General features: G+C 43.2%; 1 protein-coding gene across 2 annotated transcripts in view; it reads right to left on the bottom strand.

Annotated features, from left to right (window-relative positions):
• The window catches only part of CPQ (carboxypeptidase Q), a 583,418-nt gene that overhangs the window by 64,794 nt on the left and 496,432 nt on the right, over window positions 1–22,192 (bottom strand). The window contains exon 8 of one of the 2 annotated variants that reach the window (XM_087447610.1): window positions 7,318–14,592. The exons of the other annotated variant lie outside the window; for it this stretch is intronic. Coding sequence (XP_087303736.1) covers window positions 14,582–14,592 — 11 coding nt within the window. The 3' untranslated portion in view covers window positions 7,318–14,581. Of the gene's footprint in view, window positions 1–7,317; window positions 14,593–22,192 lie in introns of those variants that run through there. 2 annotated transcript variants of the gene reach the window in all.

Below are 22,192 nucleotides of genomic sequence, written 5' to 3' on the forward strand. Positions count from 1 at the left end.
TTAAGTAAAATATTGATCAAGTTCAGGGGTTGGAAATCTTTTTCTATAAAGGGCTAGATAGAAAATATTTCAGGCTTTGTGGCCCATATGGTCTTTGCTGCAGCGACTCTATCTTTGCAGCATGAAAGCAGTCAGAAAAAACAAGTAAATGAATGGGTGAGGCTCAGTTCTAATAAAACTTTACTTGTGAACACTTAAATTTGAATTTCATACAATTTTCATGTGTCACAAAATATTCTTGTTTTTATTTTTTTTAAATGTAGAAAGTGGGAGAGGAGGAAGTCAGGATGGTGGTGTGGGCAGACTCTGAGCTCACCTCCTCCCGCGGACACAGCCAATTTACAACTACTCGTGCAAAAATTACCCCTGAGACAGAACTGAAAACTGGATAAGAGGAACTCCTGCAACAACGGACAATCCTAACTGAGGTGGAAGAGGCAGAAACTCCCTTCTGGAGAGGAAAAAGGCCACCTCCACAAGCCGCAGCGCCTCACCGCCGCCCGGAGCAGCCCACAGGTGCGCAGCCTCCCTGGAGGAGCAGGGCCCTGAGCCGGGGAGCGCCCCCGCTGTGGGCATTTTGTGGACACAGCACAATCGAGACGAGTGGCATAATATCTGACTTTGCCTGCTACTAAAACATTGGGGAGTACCCCCAGAAAAGCTGGTTCACAAAGAAATTAAAACCGGCTCTTAAAGGGCCCATGCGCAAACTCATCCGTTTCAGAAAGCAACCTAAAATCACCAGAAAGAAAGGTGCATGGTGCTTTGGTGAAAAGAGACTCACCTGATAGGCCCTGAGTGCATCTTGATGAGAGGTGAGACCTCTCCAGGGACTGGGACATTGGTGGCGGCCATTGTTGTGGCCTGGTGTGGGCGTGCTGACACAGATGCCATTGGAGTTCTCCCTGAGGCCTGCTAGCCCACCCACTAGAGCACCGATTTAATCCAGCTCAGCCAGGGTGGGCAGCCCACCCTAGAGACTGGCCCCACCCAACAACAAGCCCTCAGGTAACCTGTGGGTCTGCATAGATTGGTGACTGGATTCTCTGCAGCCTGGCGACTGGGCCCAATTCAGTGGGGCAGGGTGTGCACAAGGAGCGGGTAGAGAGTGTGGGACGGTGGTGGAGTGTGTGGGGCTCCCACCGTGGAGAGACTGGGTCCGCTTCGGGAGGTCGGGGCGCACACACGGGGCAGGACTGTGTTGACTGTGTGTGTGGACCTGTGGGCGGCAGGGCTTCTCAGCTGCAGAAGACTTGTGCTTCTCAAAGACCCACATAGGGGGTTTGCCCCACCTTCCAAAGCCTGAAACAATTGGGTGCTCCCATGCCTGAGGCCAGCCCCACCCAGCTGCAACCCTCACAGAGCTGACAAGAGACCTAAAGCCTGGAGACTTATAGCAATTGTAAGGCCCTGAGCCTAACAACCTGCCACACTGGGGGCCTACTCACTTAAAAGAAATACTGCAACACACATGTGGTATTAGAACTTGCAGCCAACTGTGCTGGGGCTCCTCACACCTGATAAAGAGACTGAAGGGCCCACAACAACTACAAACAGCTGAGCATTACAACAGATGGCCAGGAGCATAACTCAGCCTCCCTGGTTACCTACAGGGAGAACAAACAGGCCACAACAGAAGGACACATGTAGCCCACATAGGGGTCACCCCTGGAACATTGATAACTGAGGGAAGCACACTGCAGGCCTCCTAAGCCATCACTTACATAAGGTCACCTATCTAAGAGCAGGAGACGTAGCTGACCTACCTAATACGTAGACACAAGCAGAGGGAAAGAGGCAAAATGAGGAGGCAAAGGAATACATTCCAAGTAAGGGAACAGGACAAAACCCCAGAAAAGGAACTAAGTGAAACAGAAATGAGCAAGCTACCCAACAGAGAGTTCAAACAAAGAGTGTTAAGGATGCTCACTGATCTGGGAAGAAGAATAGATGAACTCAGTGAGAATGTCAACAAAGAAATGGAAGATATAAAAAAGAACCAATCAGAAATGAAGAATACAATACTGGAAATGAAAATTTCACTAGAAGGACTCAAAAGCAGAGTAGAGGATACAGAAGAACGGATCTGTGAACTGGACGAAAGACTAGAAGAAATTATCCAAGCTGAACAGGTAAAAGAGAAAAGAATCAAAAAGACTGAGGACAGTCTAAGGAACCTCTGGGGCAACATAAAATGCACTAACATCCATGTTATAGGTGTCCCGGAAGGAGAAGAGCGAGACAAAGGGGCAGAGACTCTATTTCAAGAAATAATAGATGAAAACTTCCCTAACCTAAGGAAGGAAACAGACATCCAGGTACAGAAAGCACAGAGAGCCCCAAACAAGATAAACCCAAAGAGGCCCACACCAAGACACATCATAATCAAAATGTCCAGAATTAAAGATAAAGAGAGAATCCTAAAAGCCGCAAGAGAAAGTCAAGTTACATACAAAGGAAACCCCATAAGGCTATCAGCTGACTTCTCAGCAGAAACCTTACAGGCTAGAAGAGAATGGCATGATATATTTAAAGTGCTAAAAGGAAAAAACTTACAGCCAAGAATACTCTACCCAGCAAGGTTATCATTCAAAATGGAAGGAGAGATCAAAAATTCCCCAGACAAGCAAAAATTAAAGGAGTTTGTCACCAAGAAACCAGTGCTACAAAAAATGTTAAAGGGACTGATTTAAGGGGAAAAGAGAAGACCACAAATAGGAAACATTATCTATTTCCATGATAAGAGGGTAATGGATACAAATGCACAAAAAGGGGTTAGATATGATATCAAAAACATAAAAGGAGGGAGGAGGGGAGTTTAGGAGTAGAGCTTTCAGACAGAGGTCAAACTAAAGAGACCATCAATTCTGTATAGAAGAAGAAAGGAACAGAGAAGGACTACTAAAACACTGAGGAAAAAAAAGTTAAAAAATGGCAGTAAGTACATATTTATCAATAGCTACTTTAAATGTCAATGGACTAAATGCTCCAATTAAAAGGCATAGGGTGGCTGACTGGATAAAAAAACAAGACCCATATATATGCTGCATACAAGAGACACACCTCAGACCTAAAGATACTCACAAACTGAAAGTGAAGGGATGGAAAAAGATAATCCATGCAAATGGCAATAAAAGAAAGCTGGGGTAGCAGTGCTCATATCAGACAAAATAGACTTTAAAACAAAAACTGTAAAAAGAGACAAAGAAGGGTATTACATAATGATCAAGGGAACGATCCAACAAGAGGATATAACACTTGTAAATATCTACGCACCCAATGTAGGTGCAACTAAATATATAAAGCAATTATTAACAGACATAAAAACAGAAATAGACAGTAACACAATAATAGTAGGGGACTTTAACACTCCACTTACACCAACGGATAGATCATCCAAACAGAAGATCAATAAGGAAACATTGGCCTTAAATGATACACTAGAACAGATGGACCTAGTAGATATATACAGAGCATTCCATCCAAAAACCAAAGAATACATGTTCTTTTCAAATGCACGTGGAACATTCTCCAGGATTGATCACATATTAGGCCACAAAACAAGTCTCCATAAATTTAAGAAGATTGAAATAATACCAAGCATCTTTTCTGACCACAACGGTGTGAAACTAGAAATCAACTATAGTAAGAAAATCAGAAAAGCCACAGATACGTGGAGATTAAACAAAATGCTACTGAACAATGACTGGGTCAACAAAGAAATCAAAGAAGAAATCAAAAAATACCTGGAGACAAATGAAAATGAAAATACGACATGCCAGAATTTATGGGATACAGCAAAAGCGGTTCTAAGAGGGAAGTTTATAGCAATACAGGCCTATCTCAACAAACAAGAAAAATCTCAAATAAACAATCTAACAATGTACCTAAAGGAAGTGGAAAAAGAAGAACAAACAAAGCCCAAAATCAGTAGAAGAAGGGAAATAATAAAAATCAGAGCAGAAATAACTGAAATAGAGACCAAAAAAACAATAGAAAAAATTAATAAAACCAAGAGCTGGTTCTTTGAAAAGATAAACAAAATTGACAAACCTTTAGCTAGACTCACCAAGAAAAAAAGAGAGAAGGCACAAATAAATAAAATCAGAAATGAAAGAGGAGAAATTACAACAGACACCTCAGAAATACAAAAGATTATAAGAGAATACTATGAAAAGCTATATGCCAACAAATTCGACAATCTGGAAGAAATGGATAAATTCTTCGAATCATACAACCTTCCAAAACTGGATCAAGAAGAAGGAGAGAATTTGAATAGACCAATCACCAGTAAGGAGATCGAAACAGTAATCAAAAACCTCCCCCAAAATAAAAGACCAGGATCAGACAGCTTCCCTGGTGAATTCTACCAAACATTCAAAGAATACTTAATACCTATCCTTCTCAAACTCTTCCAAAAAATTGAGGAGGGGGGGAAGCTCCCTAACTCATTCTACGAAGCCGACATTACCCTGATACCAAAACCAGACAAGGACAACACAAAAAAAGAATATTACAGGCCAATATCACTGATGAACATCGATGCAAAAATCCTCAACAAAATACTAGCAAATTGCATACAACAATACATTAAAAAGATTATAGACCATGATCAAGTGGGATTTGTTCCAGGTATGCAGGGATGGTTTAACATTCGCAAATCAATCAACGTGATACACCACATTAATAAAATGAAGAATAAAAATCACATGATCATCTCAACAGATGCAGAGAAAGCATTTGACAAGATACAGCATCCATTTATAATAAAAACTCTGAATAAAGTGGGTATAGAAGGAAAGTACCTCAACACAATAAAGGCCATATATGAGAAACCCACAGCTAATATCATCCTCACTGGTGAAAAACTGAAAGCTATCCCTCTAAGAACAGGAACCTGACAAGGATGCCCACTGTCACCACTCCTATTTAACATAGTACTGGAAGTCCTAGCCAGAGCAATCAGGCAAGAGAAAGAAATAAAAGGGATCCAAATTGGAAAGGAAGAAGTGAAACTGTCACTATTTGCAGATGACATGATTTTATATATAGAAAACCCTAAAGAATCCACCAGAAAACTTTTAGAAATAATAAACGAATATGGTAAAGTTGCAGGATACAAAATCAACATACAAAATCAGTTGCATTTCTATACACTAACAACAAAGTAGCAGAAAGAGAAATTAAGAATACCATCCCATTTACAATTGCAATAAAAAGAATAAAATACCTAGGAATAAACTTAACCAAAGAGGTGAAAGAGCTGTACACGGAAAACTATAAAACATTGCTGAAAGAAATTGAAGAAGACACAAAGAAATGGAAAGATATTCCGTGCTCTTGGATTGGAAGAATTAACATAGTTAAGATGTCCATACTTCCTAAAGCCATCTATAGATTCAATGCAATCCCTATCAAAGTTCCAACAACATTTTTCACAGAAATAGAACAAAGATTTGTTCTATTTCTATTTATTTTTCTATTCTATTCTATTTGTTCTATTTTAGGATAAATCCTAAAATTTATATGGAACAACAAAAGACCCCGAATAGGTAAAGGAATCCTGAGAAAAAGAACAAAGCTGGCGGTATCACACTCCCTGATGTCAAAATATACTACAAAGCTATAGTAACCAAAACAGCATGGTACTGGCACAAAAACAGACACATAGATCAATGGAATAGAATCGAAAGCCCAGAAATAAACCCACACATCTATGGACAGCTAATCTTTGACAAAGGAGCCAAGAACATACAATGGAGAAAAGAAAGTCTCTTCAACAAATGGTGTTGGGAAAACTGGATAGCCACATGCAAAAAAATGAAAGTAGACCTTTACCTTACACCGTACACACAAGTTAACTCCAAATGGATTAAAGACTTGAATGTAAGACTAGAAACTTCTAGAAGAAAACATAGGCAGTAGGCTCTTTGACATCAGTCTTAGCAACATATTTTCAAGCAACATGTCTGACCGGGAAAGAGAAACAATAGAAAAAATAAACAAATGGGACTACATCAAACTAAAAAGCTTCTGCACAGCAAAGGAAACCATCAAGAAAACGAAAAGAAAACCTAACAATTGGGAGAAGATATTTGCAAACCATACATCTGATAAGGGCTTAATCTCCAAAATATACAAAGAACTCATGCGTCTCAACAACAAAAAAACTACCAACCCAATTAAAAAACGGGCAAAAGACCTGAACAGACATTTCTCCCAAGAAGTTATACAGATAGCCAACAGACACATGAAAAGATGTTCAAAATCATTAACTATCAGGGAAATGCAAATCAAAACTACAATGAGATATCACCTCATGCCCATCAGAATGGCCATAATTAACAAGACAGGAAACAACATGTGTTGGAGAGGATGTGGAGAAAAGGGAACTCTCATACACTGCTGGTGGGAGTGCAAACTGGTGCAGCCACTATGGAAAACAGTATGGAGATTCCTCAAAAAAATCAAGGATAGAACTACCATATGATCCAGCTATTCCACTGCTGGGTATTTATCCAAAGAACTTGAAAACACCAATGCGTAAAGATACATGCACCCCTGTGTTCACTGCAGCGTTATTCACAATAGCCAAGACTTGGAAGCAAGCTAAGTGCCCATCAAGGGACGAATGGATAAAGAAGATGTGGTATATATACACAATGGAATACTACTCAGCCATAAGAAACGATGAAAATCAGCCATTTGTTACAACATGGACGGATATTGAGGGTATTATGCAAAGTGAAATAAGTCAGAGGGAGAAGGTCAAATACCGTATGATTTCCTTCATTAAGTAGTAGATAATAACAACAATAGACAAACACATAGAGACAGAGATTGGATTGGTGGTTACCAGAGGGGAAGAGGGGAGGGAGGAGGGTGAAAGGGATAATTCGGCACATGTGTGTGGTGATGGGTTGTAATTAGTATTTGGGTGGTGAACATGATGTAATCTATGCAGAAATAGAAGTATAATGATGTACACCTGAAATTTATACAATGTTATAAACCAATGTTACTGCAATAAACAAAAAATTAAAAAAAAATAAAATAAAATGTAAAAAAGTGGGCCATACAATGATAGAGTTGACCCCTATGCCATTTTGCTGACCCCTGGTCTAGAATGATGTTCTGTAAAGGATAAAATTTGGATGTACATTGGCCTGTTTTAGCTTTCTTCCTTTTAAATGTGTGTGTTTATTGAATGTTGACTTGTGCCTGTGCTGTGTTAGGTTCTCTATATACATTATAAGAACTTTAAGAAGAAATCAACAAATCCACCATCATGGTGAAAAGTTGCACACTCTTCTCCCCATAAGTGACCCATAAATAAGATATATATTATCTCTTTTAACCTTCACTCAACACTTCAAGGTAGATTTTATCATCCCTCTTTTACAGTTGAGGAAACAGAGGTCCAGAGTGGCTACTTAACTTGCCTAGCGTCACATACTGAGGAAGTGGTAGAACCAAGATATACCCCAGTTTGCATTATACCCTCAATGTCCATCCATGTTGTAATTAGTATTTGGGTGGTGAACATGATGTAGTCTATGCAGAAATAGAAGTATAATGATGTACACCTGAAATTTTTACAATGTTATAAACCAATGTTACTGCAATAAACAAAAAACTAAAAAAAAAAAAAGATATACCCCAGGATTGCGTGATTTCAAAGCCTGGGCGCTTTGCACTGGCATCACCCACCAACCTTGGAATCATTTAGAAACTCATGGGGTAGCAGAAAAGAAGACCGGGAAAGATGGGGGCCGTGTTGAACAGTGACGTCACTTTTTAAAACACAAGTCAAGATTTTTTCCAGAGATATGGGTTCCATTGGGGTAACACTGAGGAAGTTTGGTCAAATGACTAGCAACTGAAATAGCAATTTATATTTGGTTTTGTGTTTTTAATCACACGACCAAGCATTACTATTAGCCAGGAGTTGATGGCCACACATGGTGAGACACCCAGTAGTGGAGCAACGATTACTGAGGTCATAGATCTCTTTGGGGCAAAGCTGACTCAGAGGTCTTATCACTGATGGAAGCAATGATGGGCAAGCCAATGAGCCACCCTGGATATAGTTCAAGGCTGTCTGCATTAAAACGGTGTCAATTAAACTGAAGGAATTCAGAGATCAGAAAGATAAATAATAATGGCTTTGGAAGGAGCTGATTCAGGAAGCTCAGTTTCTGATTTGACAGAGTTGCAGTGATGATGGAAAGTTCTCTAGGAGAGCCATTGGCCTGTATTTGGCTTGAAAGTAGAGGAAGGAGGCCAAGTGATCAACTTGAATTGTTCTAGATGTCATTAACCAGTCTCTTCTAAGAAAAAAAGTAAAAAACAACAGAGAGAGAGAGAAAGAAATGGGTAAAAAATGAGAAACAAGCAAAATAGCTAGAAAAACTTGAGGTTTACCATACACTGGCCTTGGAATAGCTTCTGAAAGGAAGTACGTGTGTGTGTTTGCTGGGGGAGAAGTTAAACTAGGGTGTAAAAATGAGATAATAAGCGAGCAGGAGGGAACCGTCTTGTCTGACAGAGAACAGTAAGGAGATGCGGGGCCACATCCACTTTCTCACACCATGACCAAAGGACCAGATTTCAGGGTGGGAACCTGTCACAGTGGATAGGAAAGTTGCTCCTCTGAGGCACCATGCCCATGGGCATGTAGGGAGCACAGGTGGTCCCAAAGTGATGATAGGAGGATGTCCTAGCTCGGGTGTCTCCCAGAAGCAGACTCTGAGACAAGTATTTGAGTGCAAATAGTTCTTTTGGGAGGTAATCGCAGGAAGCAATAGGGGAGTGGGGAAGTGAGATTGAGATGGGAAGGCAGCCAAATAAAGGTACCTCATCAAGAAATTTACCACTGTAGACAAACAGCTTACCCCCACCAGGAGGGCTGGGGGCCAGTGTAGAAGGTGGGCCTTGGAGTTATTCTGCCCGAGGACAGAGGGAGCTGGGGTATTTGTCCGCTACCTGTCAGCAGTTAGTCAAGAGCCTTTTCCTGAGCAGTGTGTGACTATTGACTCCTCATGGGCTCCAGGGGGCACAGCGGGTGGGGGGCTTTAGCAGCCAGAGAGAGCCCTGGGGCCAAGCGTCACAGGTGCTGGCTGGCAGTTGGAGTTGGGCTGGCGTTTATGGCAGTGTGAATGCTGAGAGGACACGGCCGGGGCACTGACAGCATCTGCAGCATGGCATCCTCCAAAGAACCACCTCGGAAGTGAAGATCTAAGGGTTATGGTACACATGCCCCCAACTAAACAAGAAGGGGGTGAGTGGGAGAGAAGAGAAAGAGACTAAAGTTGTAGAGAAGAAGGACAACCATAGAGAAGGAAGCAAGTTAATGAGAGACTAAAGGTGTTCAGTGTGAGGACCAGAGCAAGAAAGCTGAAGTCTAGAATTTTCTTGCCTGTTGCCCATTCCCATGAAAAAGGAAAACTGGATATTGTTCATCAAGCTCAATAAATTTAAGTGCTCCATGTTTTCATGCTGAGTGTTACGCTAGTGGATATGAAGATAGATGGTTTTCTCCTTGAGAGTGGAGCTGGACATGGGAGAAAGTGTGTCATGTCAAAAAGGTTAAGCTGCTTTTGTTGGTGTGGAAAACTCCACAGATCAGGAAAAAGGAACCTCTGAGTCTTCCCTTTTAAGTGGTCTAGTAGTGAGACTTTTTCTCAAATGAATTCCTGGGCCAATATGAACTTCTGCTGGGGCTGACTCTGCCCCTCCTCTCTCGACCCATCCCCCCAGAAGAACGAGGCCACCCAAGGCCTCTTTCGATACAAGCTAAGCTTTTGGAAGGTGTCCAAGGAGTCAGGCTTGTGTAGGGAGAGTGCGTCTTTGTTCAGCAAACATGCCCCATTCATCCGCTGGCTCGTGGGGTGGGCTCTCTCAGGTGCCCACACGGCAAGCTCTCTTCCCATTGGTGGGGCTGCGATTGTCGCTGTTACCCAGGGATGATGTGAACTCCTCTGAACTCAGGGCATCAGCCCAGCCCAGGGAGCCAAGTTGTGGGAGGCCAATTGTGGCCCTGATTCCTGGAACCTGTAAATGTTACTTTATTTGGGAAAAGGGTCTTTGTAGATGTAAGTAAATTAAGGATCTGGAGATGAGGAGACTACCCTGGATTATCCAGGCCCTAAATGCTGTCACAAGTGTCCTTATAAGAGAAAGGCAGAGGGAGAGCTCACATACACAGAGGAGAAGGTGATGTGAAGATGGAGGCAGAGATTGGAATAATGCAGCCGCTGGCCAAGGAGTGCCGGCAGCCCCTAGAAGCTGGAAGAGGCACAGAATGGATTCTCCCCTGGAACCTCTGGAGGAAGTGCAGCCCTGCTGACACCTTGATTCTGGCCTTCAGAACTGTGGGAATAAATTTATGTTGTTTTAAATCAAGTTTATGATAATTTGTTACAGCAGCCACAGGAAACTAATAAATGAGTGTATAAAATTTCCGATCATAAGCTGTTCTGGCTACAGCCAACTGTGGATTGAGTTGGGTAATATCTTAACAGCAGCTTCTTCTGAGTTCTGGTGAAGGTGGGGAAAGGAGAAGGTAGGGAGATGTTTGTTTCTAGCAGTAGCATTCCTGTGGTTGCAAACTTGCTCCCAGAGGCCTTGGGGAAACTAAACAGGTCCTGAATTTTATCTACCAAATGGCCATGCTGCTACCTAAGGGGGGGTGACTCCATGAGGGAATATGAGGTGTGGTGTGGCTCTGGGCCCGGGGTCCAGTTCCAGCTTCACAGCTTCCTCACTGTGCAGTAAGGTGACTGGCTTGGGGTAGAGCTGGGATTTGTACCCAGGTCTCCTGAGTCAGTCGTGGATAGCACAGGGACAGGAACATTTCCATCTGCCACTGGGCTGTGAGGAGGCTGTTGGTCTCAGATCCTGTTCTTTGGGGGAACGAAAGTTCTCTTATAGGTAATACTGAACACTTATAGTGTACCAGGTACCATCCTGAGAACTTGCTGATATCTTTGCAAAGTAGAAATTCTTATTCCCTGTAGTACTCAGGGTTCTCCAGAGAAACAAAACCAATAGGATGTATGTGTGTATGTGTGTGTATATACACACACATACACACATACACATACATACACACACACACACACACACACACACACACGGAGACAGATTTTAAGGAATTGCCCCAGGCAATTGTGGAAGGCTTGGTAAGTTCAAACTCAGCAAGCTAGAAACTCAGGGAATTGTTGATGTTGCAGCTCGAGTCTGAAGGCAATCTACTGGAGAATTCCCTCTTCCTTCAAGAAGGTCAGTCTTTTTCTAAAAGCCTTCAACTGATTGGATGAGGCCCATTCACATTATGGAGGGTAATCTGCTTTACTCAGAGTACTGGTTTAAATATTAATCTCATCTAAAAAAATTCCTTCACAGCAACATCCAGATGTGCTTGACCAAACATCTGGGTACCATGACCTAGCCAAGTTAGCACGTAAAATTAACCATCACACTTCCCCCAGCCTCCCTTTTTTTTAACAGATGAGGAAACTGAGGCTTAGAGAAGTAAAACAACTTACTCTAGTCGTGAAGCTAGTGTGTGATTTGGCTCAAAAGTCATGCCTTCACCGCCATGTTATAGATAAGTAGATTTGTAGATATACCCTGGCATTAGGCTGAATTGGCCGTGCAGTGATACCTCATTCTTTGAGCAGGTGGGTAGTTCACTCATTCTCCTTTGTCACACCCAGTCTAGGCAACAAGCCTGGGTGACTGTCACCAACTCTAATTCTTTTTCTTCCTTGTTGACTGCTCACCCTTAACCTTCTGATTCTTTCCTTCAGCGTGCGCCTGTCACTCAGACTTCTCTGTTCGCTAGCTAAGTTCCCTTCAGCACATGCTTCCCCCATTTGTGTTCTATCTTTTTCAAGTTACTTCTAACACATGACACAGATTTCAGGTACCATATATTTACTCAGAGAAAGCTCTCTGTCTCCAGCAATGAGTCAATTAGTTGGACACATTTAGTTGTGGCTAGTGTGTGGGTTTTTCTGTACTCATCACTTAGAGAGACGTGAGAAGAGAAACGAACCCGAATGTTCTTGCTCTTGAAGGGCAAGTCAGCCGACCTTGAAGGCAGGGCCACCCCTTAGACATCTTTGTGCTCTGTGTCAGTCAGTGTCCAACCAGGAAAACTGAAACATTTCAGAGATTTGAAACAGAGACTTTGATTTGGGGAATTGATCAAAAAGTCTGAACAGCACAAAGGGAATGGTAAGGGAATCCAAAGATTAATAACTACTGGCAGCTGGTGCCCCTCCCCAGGCAGGGGAGCAGAAGGGAAAATGGCACATCCGGAGAGTTCACTGGACCAGAGAGGCGGCTGCCTTGGAAGCAAGTTGCTGTTGCCTCTGTGGCGCTGTAGTCTTTGCTGCCCTGGGTCTTGTCTTGACCCCCGGTATAGCCACAGCCACTGCTGCTGCCACCGCTGCTTCTAGAAGCTAGAAAACATGGCTTCTCCTGGATTTGCAGGTGTGTTTTTGGGGAGATGCCTGAAATTGATGCAGAGGAGGAGTGAAGCTCAGGGTACAGCTATGGTTACAAAGCTCCGTGGATATGTGTATGTTAGTGGGAGTGTGGGGGCTTTCACCACCTATTACCCAGATTGGGTTGGGTCCCCATTTCATGCTCCCATAACCCACTGTCTTCCCTCACAGCACTTGGTACCTGACAATTATTCCATTTCCCATTTGTGATTATTTATTTTAGCCAGCTTCCCATCGAGGCTGCCAGTTCCAGGAACTAAGGACCACGTCCTCCTTGTTTTCTCTCATCTCGCCCGTGCCGGGCACTCAGTGGCTACTCAGTGTGCATGTGTTGACCGACCACCATCTGGGACCTCAAGAGATACCCTTTTCTCTTCTCATCTAGACCATACGCAGAGAATCAAAAGGCCTTGGTCGGAGCGCATGGTTTTTCGAGAAGAAAGCTGGATTTGCAGTCTGTGTTTCACCTCAGCTATGGCTGTATCATTCAACTTTTCACAGAGAAAAGGCAGTGAGGATACAAAGGCAAAGTGCAGTGGAAATAGAATCCAGGAGGACACACACTTTTTCTGGAGGCATCTCTCAGCAGAGATTTGGTGGTTACTGAAGCAGGCAGAACCAGGAGGCAGCAGCAGCCAGGAGCCTGCCCAAACACTCTCCCATCATCCTCTTCTCCCTTCAACCCTTATTCACAGCTTGTGGCCGTGATCCCACAAGCTCCTCCTCACTCCCAAAGGAAAAAGAAGTAAAAGACATTGATAGGGTGCTTTCATCTGTCTGAGAGTCGGTATGTTTTGCCCATGAGCCCTGTGGGAGTCGGCATTCTGAGAGCAGCTACCATTCTCCCAGAGAGGACTCTCCATGGTCTGGGTGTGGACTCTCCCTGAGAAGCTGCTCTTTCTCTCTCCTGGCTGAAAGCCAATAGACTAATTCCTGTCCTCAGAGGCATTAAGCTCTCACAGTGAGAGCTTATGAGTGTGACTGTCAGATCTGACTGATGACCACAGCTTAGGCTACCCTAGATGTATTTTAACCTTGTCCCTGGCAAATGCATTTAGCAGGCCTTGCACTTGTCCAAGAGGCTGCCACCCATCTGCCATTTGACCGCTAAAGTATATCCTTGAGACATCTGTAAGGTATATATATATATATATATATTTTTTTTTTAACCTAGATATTCTTCTATAGGAGGGATATAAAATGCATTTTATCTTGCACATGCATTTTGATCATTTGTTGGTGGCTGTCTGGGGCACTGTGTTGAGAAGGATTCTGAAGTGCTGTGATCACTGAGTTATGGGCACCAGAAGACAGACTCTTTTATAAGAAATACGCTTAAAACCAAAAGGCTCAGTAATGCGCATTTCTAAGCTACCCGGGAGGAATTCTGCTGCTTCTCTAGAATGCTGAAGTGGCTGCGGGCATTTCTCTCATTCTTCTTTTTGTTAATAGCAAAATTTCCCTTCCCATCACCCAGACATGGCTTATCACCAGACATGACATATTTCATGGTATCATCGAGTGTTAGAGCTGGATTATTCTTTAGAGAACATTTAGTCTAAGCATCTTGTTTTACAGAAGATGAAAATGAGGCCGTAGGAGTCTGATTTTCAAAAGGTCAAACAGCTGGTTAATCCAGGTCCTCTGTCTCCTGTTTGTCTTCTTTTGGATCCTCTGCTTCAAGGCAAGAAACCTGTCTTGACCTCGGCTCTCTGGTGTTGTGTAGGACTGTACCAGCAGCGCATCTGGAGCCATGGAGTGCCATCCTCGAGCCACATAGTCTGGCTCTCTCAGCCGAGTGGACGTGAGTAAGGGCTTAATCTCGCTAAGCCTCAATTTCCTCCTCTGTAAACTGGAGATGGGGGTTGTGAGGATTATATGAGATAATGAATCGAAAATGTGTAGCACTGGGCCTGGCTCAGCAAACGTTCGCTATTTTTATCATCTGTAGAACGATCTGGTTGGACTCAATGATTCCTTCTTGTTCTGAAAGCCTATGATTCGGAACGTCAGCTGATGATATACGGGATTGCCTCCAACTACCAGTGATGAGGCCCAAGCTTTCATCAGGACTGTTCTGTCAAATAAGATGATATGTGGAGAGTGAGTTCTTTGCTAACTATAAAGCATTATTCATTGTTTATTTGAGGTAACATATTTATCATCATCATTATTACTACTATTATTTATAACTTCCAGGGTATATTCTATGAATATGGCTCTGATTCCACTGGCAAGTTTCACATCCATGAAGGACTCTGTGGAATTCTCAATCCCCCTAAGTACAACCTCTTTTACCAACCTTTATATTCTGACTTGTATCTTTAAACTGATTCTTCGCAACAGGGTGGTATTTTTAGACTGATCTTTATATTTTGCTACAGTTTTAATTAGTATTATATTTATATTTGCTTTTTATCGATATCTTATTCCTGGGCTTGCATCTGCAGTTGTTTCCTAAAGGGCCCAGTTTTTAAAAACCTAATAAATAAATTATAAGTGTGTGTGTGTCTAGGCTTAAGTCAGCACCAGCTTCTGAACAGTGAGCATTAGGTATTTGTGAAACGGGATGGCATCTTGAGGCAGAATCATCTCTTGTGCCTCAGGATGTTGTCTGGGCACAAGTCTCAAAATGTGTCATTTCTCTGCTAAACTTCACAGGGAGAGCGTAGTCTCCAACCCAGAACTATAGTCCTGATCCACACATGTGTACCAGGAAATCGGCTGGGAATGCTGATTCATTAATTTATGCAACACATAGTTATTGAGCGTCTGCTGTGTTCCTAACACTTTCTGGGAGCTGAAGATATAGCAGCGAACAAAACAGACACACAAGTAAGTACATAAATAAAAAGATCATTTCAGATACAGATTCAAAGTCAGAGTTCCGGGTGGGGCCAGGACTCTGCATTTTAGCAAGTGAGTCTGAAGCCACTGGTCTGTGGTCCACACTTTACTGGAAGGTATAAACACAGTATAGAGAATGTGCTCCAAAGGACCAGAGAGCAGCATTTAGTACAAGTCCCCCTTTTGCACTGGGAAGTTCGCAAAAGTGAACAGTGTGGATAGCAACACACCAATGAGAGCTACAGGATGGACAGGAAAACAGCCTGTTTGCTTGAAGGGCAGGAGTGGAAACTGTAATTGTTTAAGGTATCACTTCTCACCCTGGAAGGCCCCATCACCACCCAAGCCAACACTCAGTTACTTCCCGCAGATATAAAAATGAGGATTTGTTTGCTTCCTCCCTTTCCAGCTTAAATATTTGTAAAGATTCAGTCTGTGTGTGAACTAAGCATTTTGTGCTCTAGATGCAGGTCTACTGGTTTAGGGTCCAATATTCATTTATTGTGGTTGATGATTATTCCACTAGCTATCCCTCCTCCTTCCCTCCACTCTTCCTTTCAGGAAAGCCTATTATATCTCATTTCCTTCCCATCCTCTAGAAGGCAAATCCTTGCCAAAAATGTTTCTATGTGTGGTGGTCTAGAGGCTTGTTTCTTAGAGGCAAAGAGTGAGAGAGGCTTTGAAATCTGGTTTTACAAGCCTCCCAGTTTTGCCAAAGGTGAGAAACCAAAGCAGAGACAGAGTAATGCCAGACAGCACTTCTGGACCCTTTCAATCAAACTGTCCCGAGGCCACTTCTGTACGCTTCTCCCGCTCCTTTCCTAGCTCCTCCTGATTGCTTCCCAGGGAAAAATCTTTATGCCGTGTGACCTTCTTTTCCTCTGAACTTTCTCTCTTGCATTCCAGCCTTTGATCACTATCTTTCCCCTCTCTGAAGATCAGAAATAGAGGCCTTGCCATGTAGTGTATATAGAAGTGTTCAATGGATGTTTATCAAGCAAATGAATGATTGCTACAGTTGAGTGTGGGGAGGGGAAGATAATTATAATGAAACAAAAGGAAGGCAGGGCACAATACCCTGGAAATAAGCAAGTAGGCGAATCCTTACTGGATGCATTAAGTATTATATGTAGAAGAAGCAACTGATGTGATACCCCTTCCTGATAATAGGGAAGAAGAGGGTTGGAACTACTCCTTTAGAACCCTCCTTCTGGATCATTCACGGATCAGTCACTTAAACTGAAGCACAGATTAAAAGTGGAGACTTAGAACTCTGAGAGAGCAGAGTGGAAGTGCCTCAGAGCTCATCCTGTCTGGGCTCATTGGACAGAAGAGGGAGGTGAGGCTAGCCAAGTGGGATGGTTTGACCAAGGACAGCCAGGACCTATCACTGACAAAGCATTGCAAGTCACAGACTGAAGCTGGGGAGGCCAAGTGTGGCTAAGATTCACCCAGGAGCACAATTCTTAAAGTCTGTCCAGTTATATAATGAAGAAAAAGTTGATATCACTTAGTCATTTATGAATAAAGGAATGATTTGAGTCAAATTCGGCTTTTCTCACAAGTTCTTCCCTCTGTGGCAAGATGCTTGGTAGAGTGTGGACAGCTCCATTTGGAGCGGAGAATATTTGGAAATGAAATGGCAGCCCCTGATTTCCCTCTGTGCCTCAACAGCCTCCTGACTGATGACCTCTGGTTCTTTTGGGTCTGGCAATTTCCTCTCTTTTTGAAGAGTGTCTTGAATAGAATCTGAATCCTAATTATAAAAACAATAATAAAATAAAAAGATGAAGTATTAATTCAAATGATATGTCATTTCCTGCCTTCAACCCTCCAATCCAAAGTTCTTAGCAAGACTTTGGTCCTTAGCCAGTCTGCCCTGCCCACTCTCTGAATATGTCACCAGTTTGAACCACTGGCTTCATTCTTCCTAAGACTAAGTTATGCGTTGAAATTCATCAAGTCTGGGAAAGTGGGTTATCTGTTACAGTATGTGAGAAATTATCTCCTTTTTAAAATTTTATTCGAAATAGTCAGATGAATTGTCAGTACTAATGCCTATACTATGAGAGTTGAATCCAAATGAAATGGTGGTGGTGGGGGGAGTGGAGAGGAGAGAAGAAATACAGTCAGGCATTCACTTAAAAAATATTAGCTTGACCTTGTGTACTAAGGTGAATGGGGGTCGAAGTTCCTGAAGCCAAGTTCAGATGTGACATCCTTTCATAAAGAGGCCCAATTAGGATCATATGTCAAATCACCTCCCAGATTAGCATGTGAAAATGTGTAGTTATTGCTGTAGCAGACTGTTTGCACAACAAATTATAAGGAAATGTTTCTTCCTTCTGTCATCAAGACACTATTTCAGCCATTTCCATATTAATTTTGTAGGCTGGAAAGCCCTTGTTGCCATTAATTATATCTGTTCAAAACTGGAAAGAGTGGAGATAGGTTGGTAATAAAATAGGATGAGGCAGAAAATCTTGCAGAATACCTCAGTAGCTGAAAGTGCTGGGAAAGGGCAGGTTTGGAATTATTTGTGCAAAGACCCCAGCCCGCCAGAAGGCAGGAGAATGAAGCGCTTTCAGGAGCAGAAGACCCTTTTCACATCTCCTAGTCCCCGTGTCTTCTCCTCTTGCTCCCACAGGGGCAAGTTTGTAGAGTCACTCCACAGTGTTGGGGCCCTCGTTTCCCTCCACCTGCGTCTTAAAGCACTAGCCCGTCCCTTCGCCACAACGTTTTCTTGGTTCAGTTTGGCTGACAACACTCAGGTAGATCCATTCCAGCCAAGATGAGTACTTTGGTTCTCACACTCTCTGCGCATTAAGATCACCTAGGGAGATTTTTAAAAATACTGACGTCCAGAGTCACCCCCTGAGGGTCTGGTGGGTCTGGATGTTCATTTTTTTGTTCTGTTTTGTTTTGTTTTTTTAGCTTTCCCCATTCTAATGTACAGGGAGAGTGGAAACTTAAAGCATTTGAGAAAAGCATAAACACTTTGGAGAAGCTGTTGCTTTCATAATTGTGTTTGGTTCCGCCCGGGAGCCCTCAGAGCTGGCGCTCCCGGGAAACATGCTGGATGGAGGAGGCCTGTTTCTAGACTCATCACCCCACTGGCCAAGAGCCTCAACCCCTCTGGGCTCGGTTTCCTCACAAATGAAATTAGGAGGGAGGGCTGGTCTCTGTTTCCTCCAGGTCTCCAGGAGGTGACACTCTGACTCCTACAGGACTTCCACTCCTCTGCCCAACTGAGGTACAGTTGGGAAACCAGCCCTCTTGCTTCGTGCCTCATTGAGCCCAGTTGGTAAAAGGGACCCCACTTTACTCTCTCTTCTCTTAGATTTCAGTTTTGGTATAACTTTAGGTTGGTGATTGCATTCTGTATCAAAACATTTTCTTACATTCAACCCTAATTGGTTTGAGAGGGGCATCACAAGGCCTAATGCAGGAGGAAAACGGTCAGGATGTTAGGTCTCAGATGACCAGCAAACCCAGCCCCTATCAGAGCTAAAAGGGTGGAGCATCAGATCTCCAAGGGCGCCTTGGACTTGACCTCTCTAGCCCGGTAGCCCAGATGCCCACGACACTTAGAAACCTCAGAGTTGAAAAAGAAACGTCCATCTCTTGGAGGCAAAAAACTCCCCACAAATCCTGGTTTAGATACAAAAGACGTAAATATCCACTTAGCCATAGGAGACTGGAGTTGTCACACAAGAGCAGCTGTGTGTGTTAATAAATAAAAGGAGGGTTAACAAATCTTAAGATTGCCTTGAGATCTTAAGGGCAAAATTGAAGTGCAGGCAAATTAGAAAGATGCAGATTACATTTTCCTTGAAATGTAGCACACGGTGAAAAATAAAATAAGACACGGGTTTTGGGCTGAAATATGCTGAGGGCTCACTGAATCCAAGCTGTACACAGAAGCAATTCAAGGTGCTTCTGTATGCGAGTGTGTGCCTGGTTCTTTTTTTGTCTCACTGAACCTGCTGCTAGAATCTATCGTCCTGTCCTTTTTCATAACCTTCTCTGCGGGGTAGATGTACTTTCCCCACTGGGGCTCTATTTTCCCTGCCAAATCGCATTCTGAAAATCAACTTGTGAAATGGCAGCTTTAAGGGGCCACAAACAAGGCTGAAAACCAGGAAGCGACCTAAAGGAATGGCTTGAGTTTGGAAGTTAAAGAGAATCTGAGAAGCCCTGTGGAGCAAGCTCATATTTCCTGAGGACCCTGCTGGCTTGTGCCAGTTGAGGTGACAGGTCTCTCCAGATGGGACGTGCGACTTTGTGAGCTGGGCTGTAATTGCCCATGACAATTGCAGTCTTCTCACTGCACCAAGAAAAAGAGATATACCAACAAAAGCAGCAACCAGAAACCCACACTGTTGGAGGTGGATGTCCTATTAAAACTGTAATTGTCTCCATTAGAGAAATTCCTCCCCATGTTCTCATTTTTTCTTTCATGTACCTATTTTTCAGTAGTCTTCCTCCAACCCCCTCCCTCAAATCTCCTGGTATCTCTTTTGTGGAAGAGAACCAAGAGTATTGCTAACCTTGGCTTCTCTTACTGTTTGAATATGTAAGAAAGTATTTTTTTCTTGTAATTTTCTCATCATAGAGACCCTTGCCTTGGGCATTGAATTTTTGCATGTATTCACCCATCCATCCATCCATCCAACCATCCGTCTCTCTATCCAATATTCATCTGTTTACTGAACTCTGTGAGAAAATTGGTTGTTTTTGCCTACCCAGAATTGTTCCCTCCTCTTTTGGCAACAATTCCATTTTCCTCTGGGGGAAATGCCCTCATTAATTTTCAATCCGTGTAATTCAAGTGAGACTGACCCCAGCAGCCAGCAGCAAGGGTGGGTACATTACCCAGGCCTGGCCACTGCCTCGCCTCAGTGACTGGATTAATTGGGCAAATCAGAGTCAGTCCAACTCCTTGATCTATGGTTAGAACTCTTGGGAAAGAGAATCTCTCATACAGCTGAGGTTGCCAAGCTGTAGGAATGTGAGCTTGGAGTTGCCAATAGCCAGGAGGGAAGAGTGAGGCCAACAGAGAAGAAACAGCACTGAGAGATGATGAGTGGGCGGCCAAGTGCTGACAGCTTGGTTGAGCCCCTGGATCCAGCTGTTTCAGTTCTATCCCCTGAAATTTTCAGATGTGTGAGTATGTAAATATTTCTTTTCACTTAAGTCATTTTGAGTTGTGTTTCTGTCACTTGCAAGTGAAAGAGTTCTGTCTACTCTGTGCCAGGCCCTGAGACCAAGACAAACCAATTTCAGAGCGCAAGCCACCTGGTAGAGTGGTTAAGAGTGTGAACTCCGTCACCTGCATTTGCATTCTGGCTCCACCACTGACAAAGCTCGCGACTCACACAAATTCCTTTGTGCCTCCATTTACTTGTCTACAAAATGGTGAAGGTGTAAACAGTACCTACCTCTTGGGTTGTTGTGAGGATAAGCTAATTCATCTAGAGTATTTAGTATGGTGCCTGGTCTGTAGTGAGCTTCCAATACATATGAGCCAGAGGCAAATCGTGGTCAGCAGTGCCTAGAGGCAGTGAACAAGACCACAGCCATAGCGATACTCTCATGAATCCGCTTCCTTATCTTTCTCCTCCTATCTATATCATTGTATTATTTCTCCTCCTTTCCATCCCACTTACATAGATTGTATTATTTTTCCTAATTCATAACAAACCAGGGTGGTTGTAAGCATTGGTATTGTTTGCTCCTGTGGCATATCTCTGCAAAAGTTAACTAATACATCACCTCTGTCCACCCACCCCAACAAATGATGAAGGCAGGACATATCATGTGGGAAATTAGCCCCAAGTACATGAAATGGTAGCCTCTAAATCCACTATCAGGCAAGCTACCCCAGAAAGAGTCACAGATCAAATTAAAATACTTAAGTCACAAGTTTTGTTAAATGTATTTAAAACACACAGCAAGGAGCAAGAGGAGAAAGATGGGGAAAGTTAATGCATTTAGAATAGGGTGCAAGTAGGGTGGAAGGACCACATTACCTGAATCCTGGCGTACACAATGTTCACATGCCCTGTCCCTCTCTGCCACTTCAGCTCTCCCTGCTGACAGTGTGGTTACCAGGACCAGAGTTGAGGTTTGAGCAAGAGGACTATGCAGTAAAAGGTTAACTCAGCAGGCTTGGGGTGTTCAAACCCTGTACATTGCAAAGAGAGGACTGGACCATGATCAGCTCCTGGGAGATCATCCTTGAGCCTTTGGGATATCCTGCCTGGTAGGAGTATTTTTGTTTACCTGGGGCCTTGGGCCCTGCTAGATAGTTTATGCTAACAATGTGATTTATGCTAGGAACTTGGGCTTCACATTATCAGTTGGACCTCTGCGGGGTGGGGCCTGAGTAGTTAAGGTCAGTCACATGGGTTCTCCATGCCTTTGTGATTGAATCTCAATAAAAACCCTGGACACCAAGGCTTGATTGAACTTCCTGGTTGGCGACACTTTGTATGTGATGTCACACATCACTGCTGGGAGAATTAGGTGTTGTCCATACAATTCCACTGGGACAGGCAACTAGAAGCTTGTTCCTGGTCGCTCCTGGATTCTGCCCTATGCACCGTTTTCCTTTGCTGAGTTTAATCTGGATCTTTTTGCTGTGATAAACCATAACCATTAGTTTAACTGCTTTTCTGAGTTTTGTGAGACCTAGCAAATCATCAAACCTGAGGGTAGTCTTGGGAACTCCTGACACAGGGGCCCACAGATGAAAGGTGCCCTGAACCAATGTCACATACTTGTTCTACTAGAGAGATGTAGGGACAAGTATGCCTGGCCTCTGCTAT

The sequence above is a fragment of the Ceratotherium simum genome, chromosome 23 (genome assembly GCF_057802395.1).
Source record: "Ceratotherium simum simum isolate JZ-2026a chromosome 23, ASM5780239v1, whole genome shotgun sequence".
NCBI classification, from domain to species: Eukaryota; Metazoa; Chordata; class Mammalia; order Perissodactyla; family Rhinocerotidae; genus Ceratotherium; species Ceratotherium simum.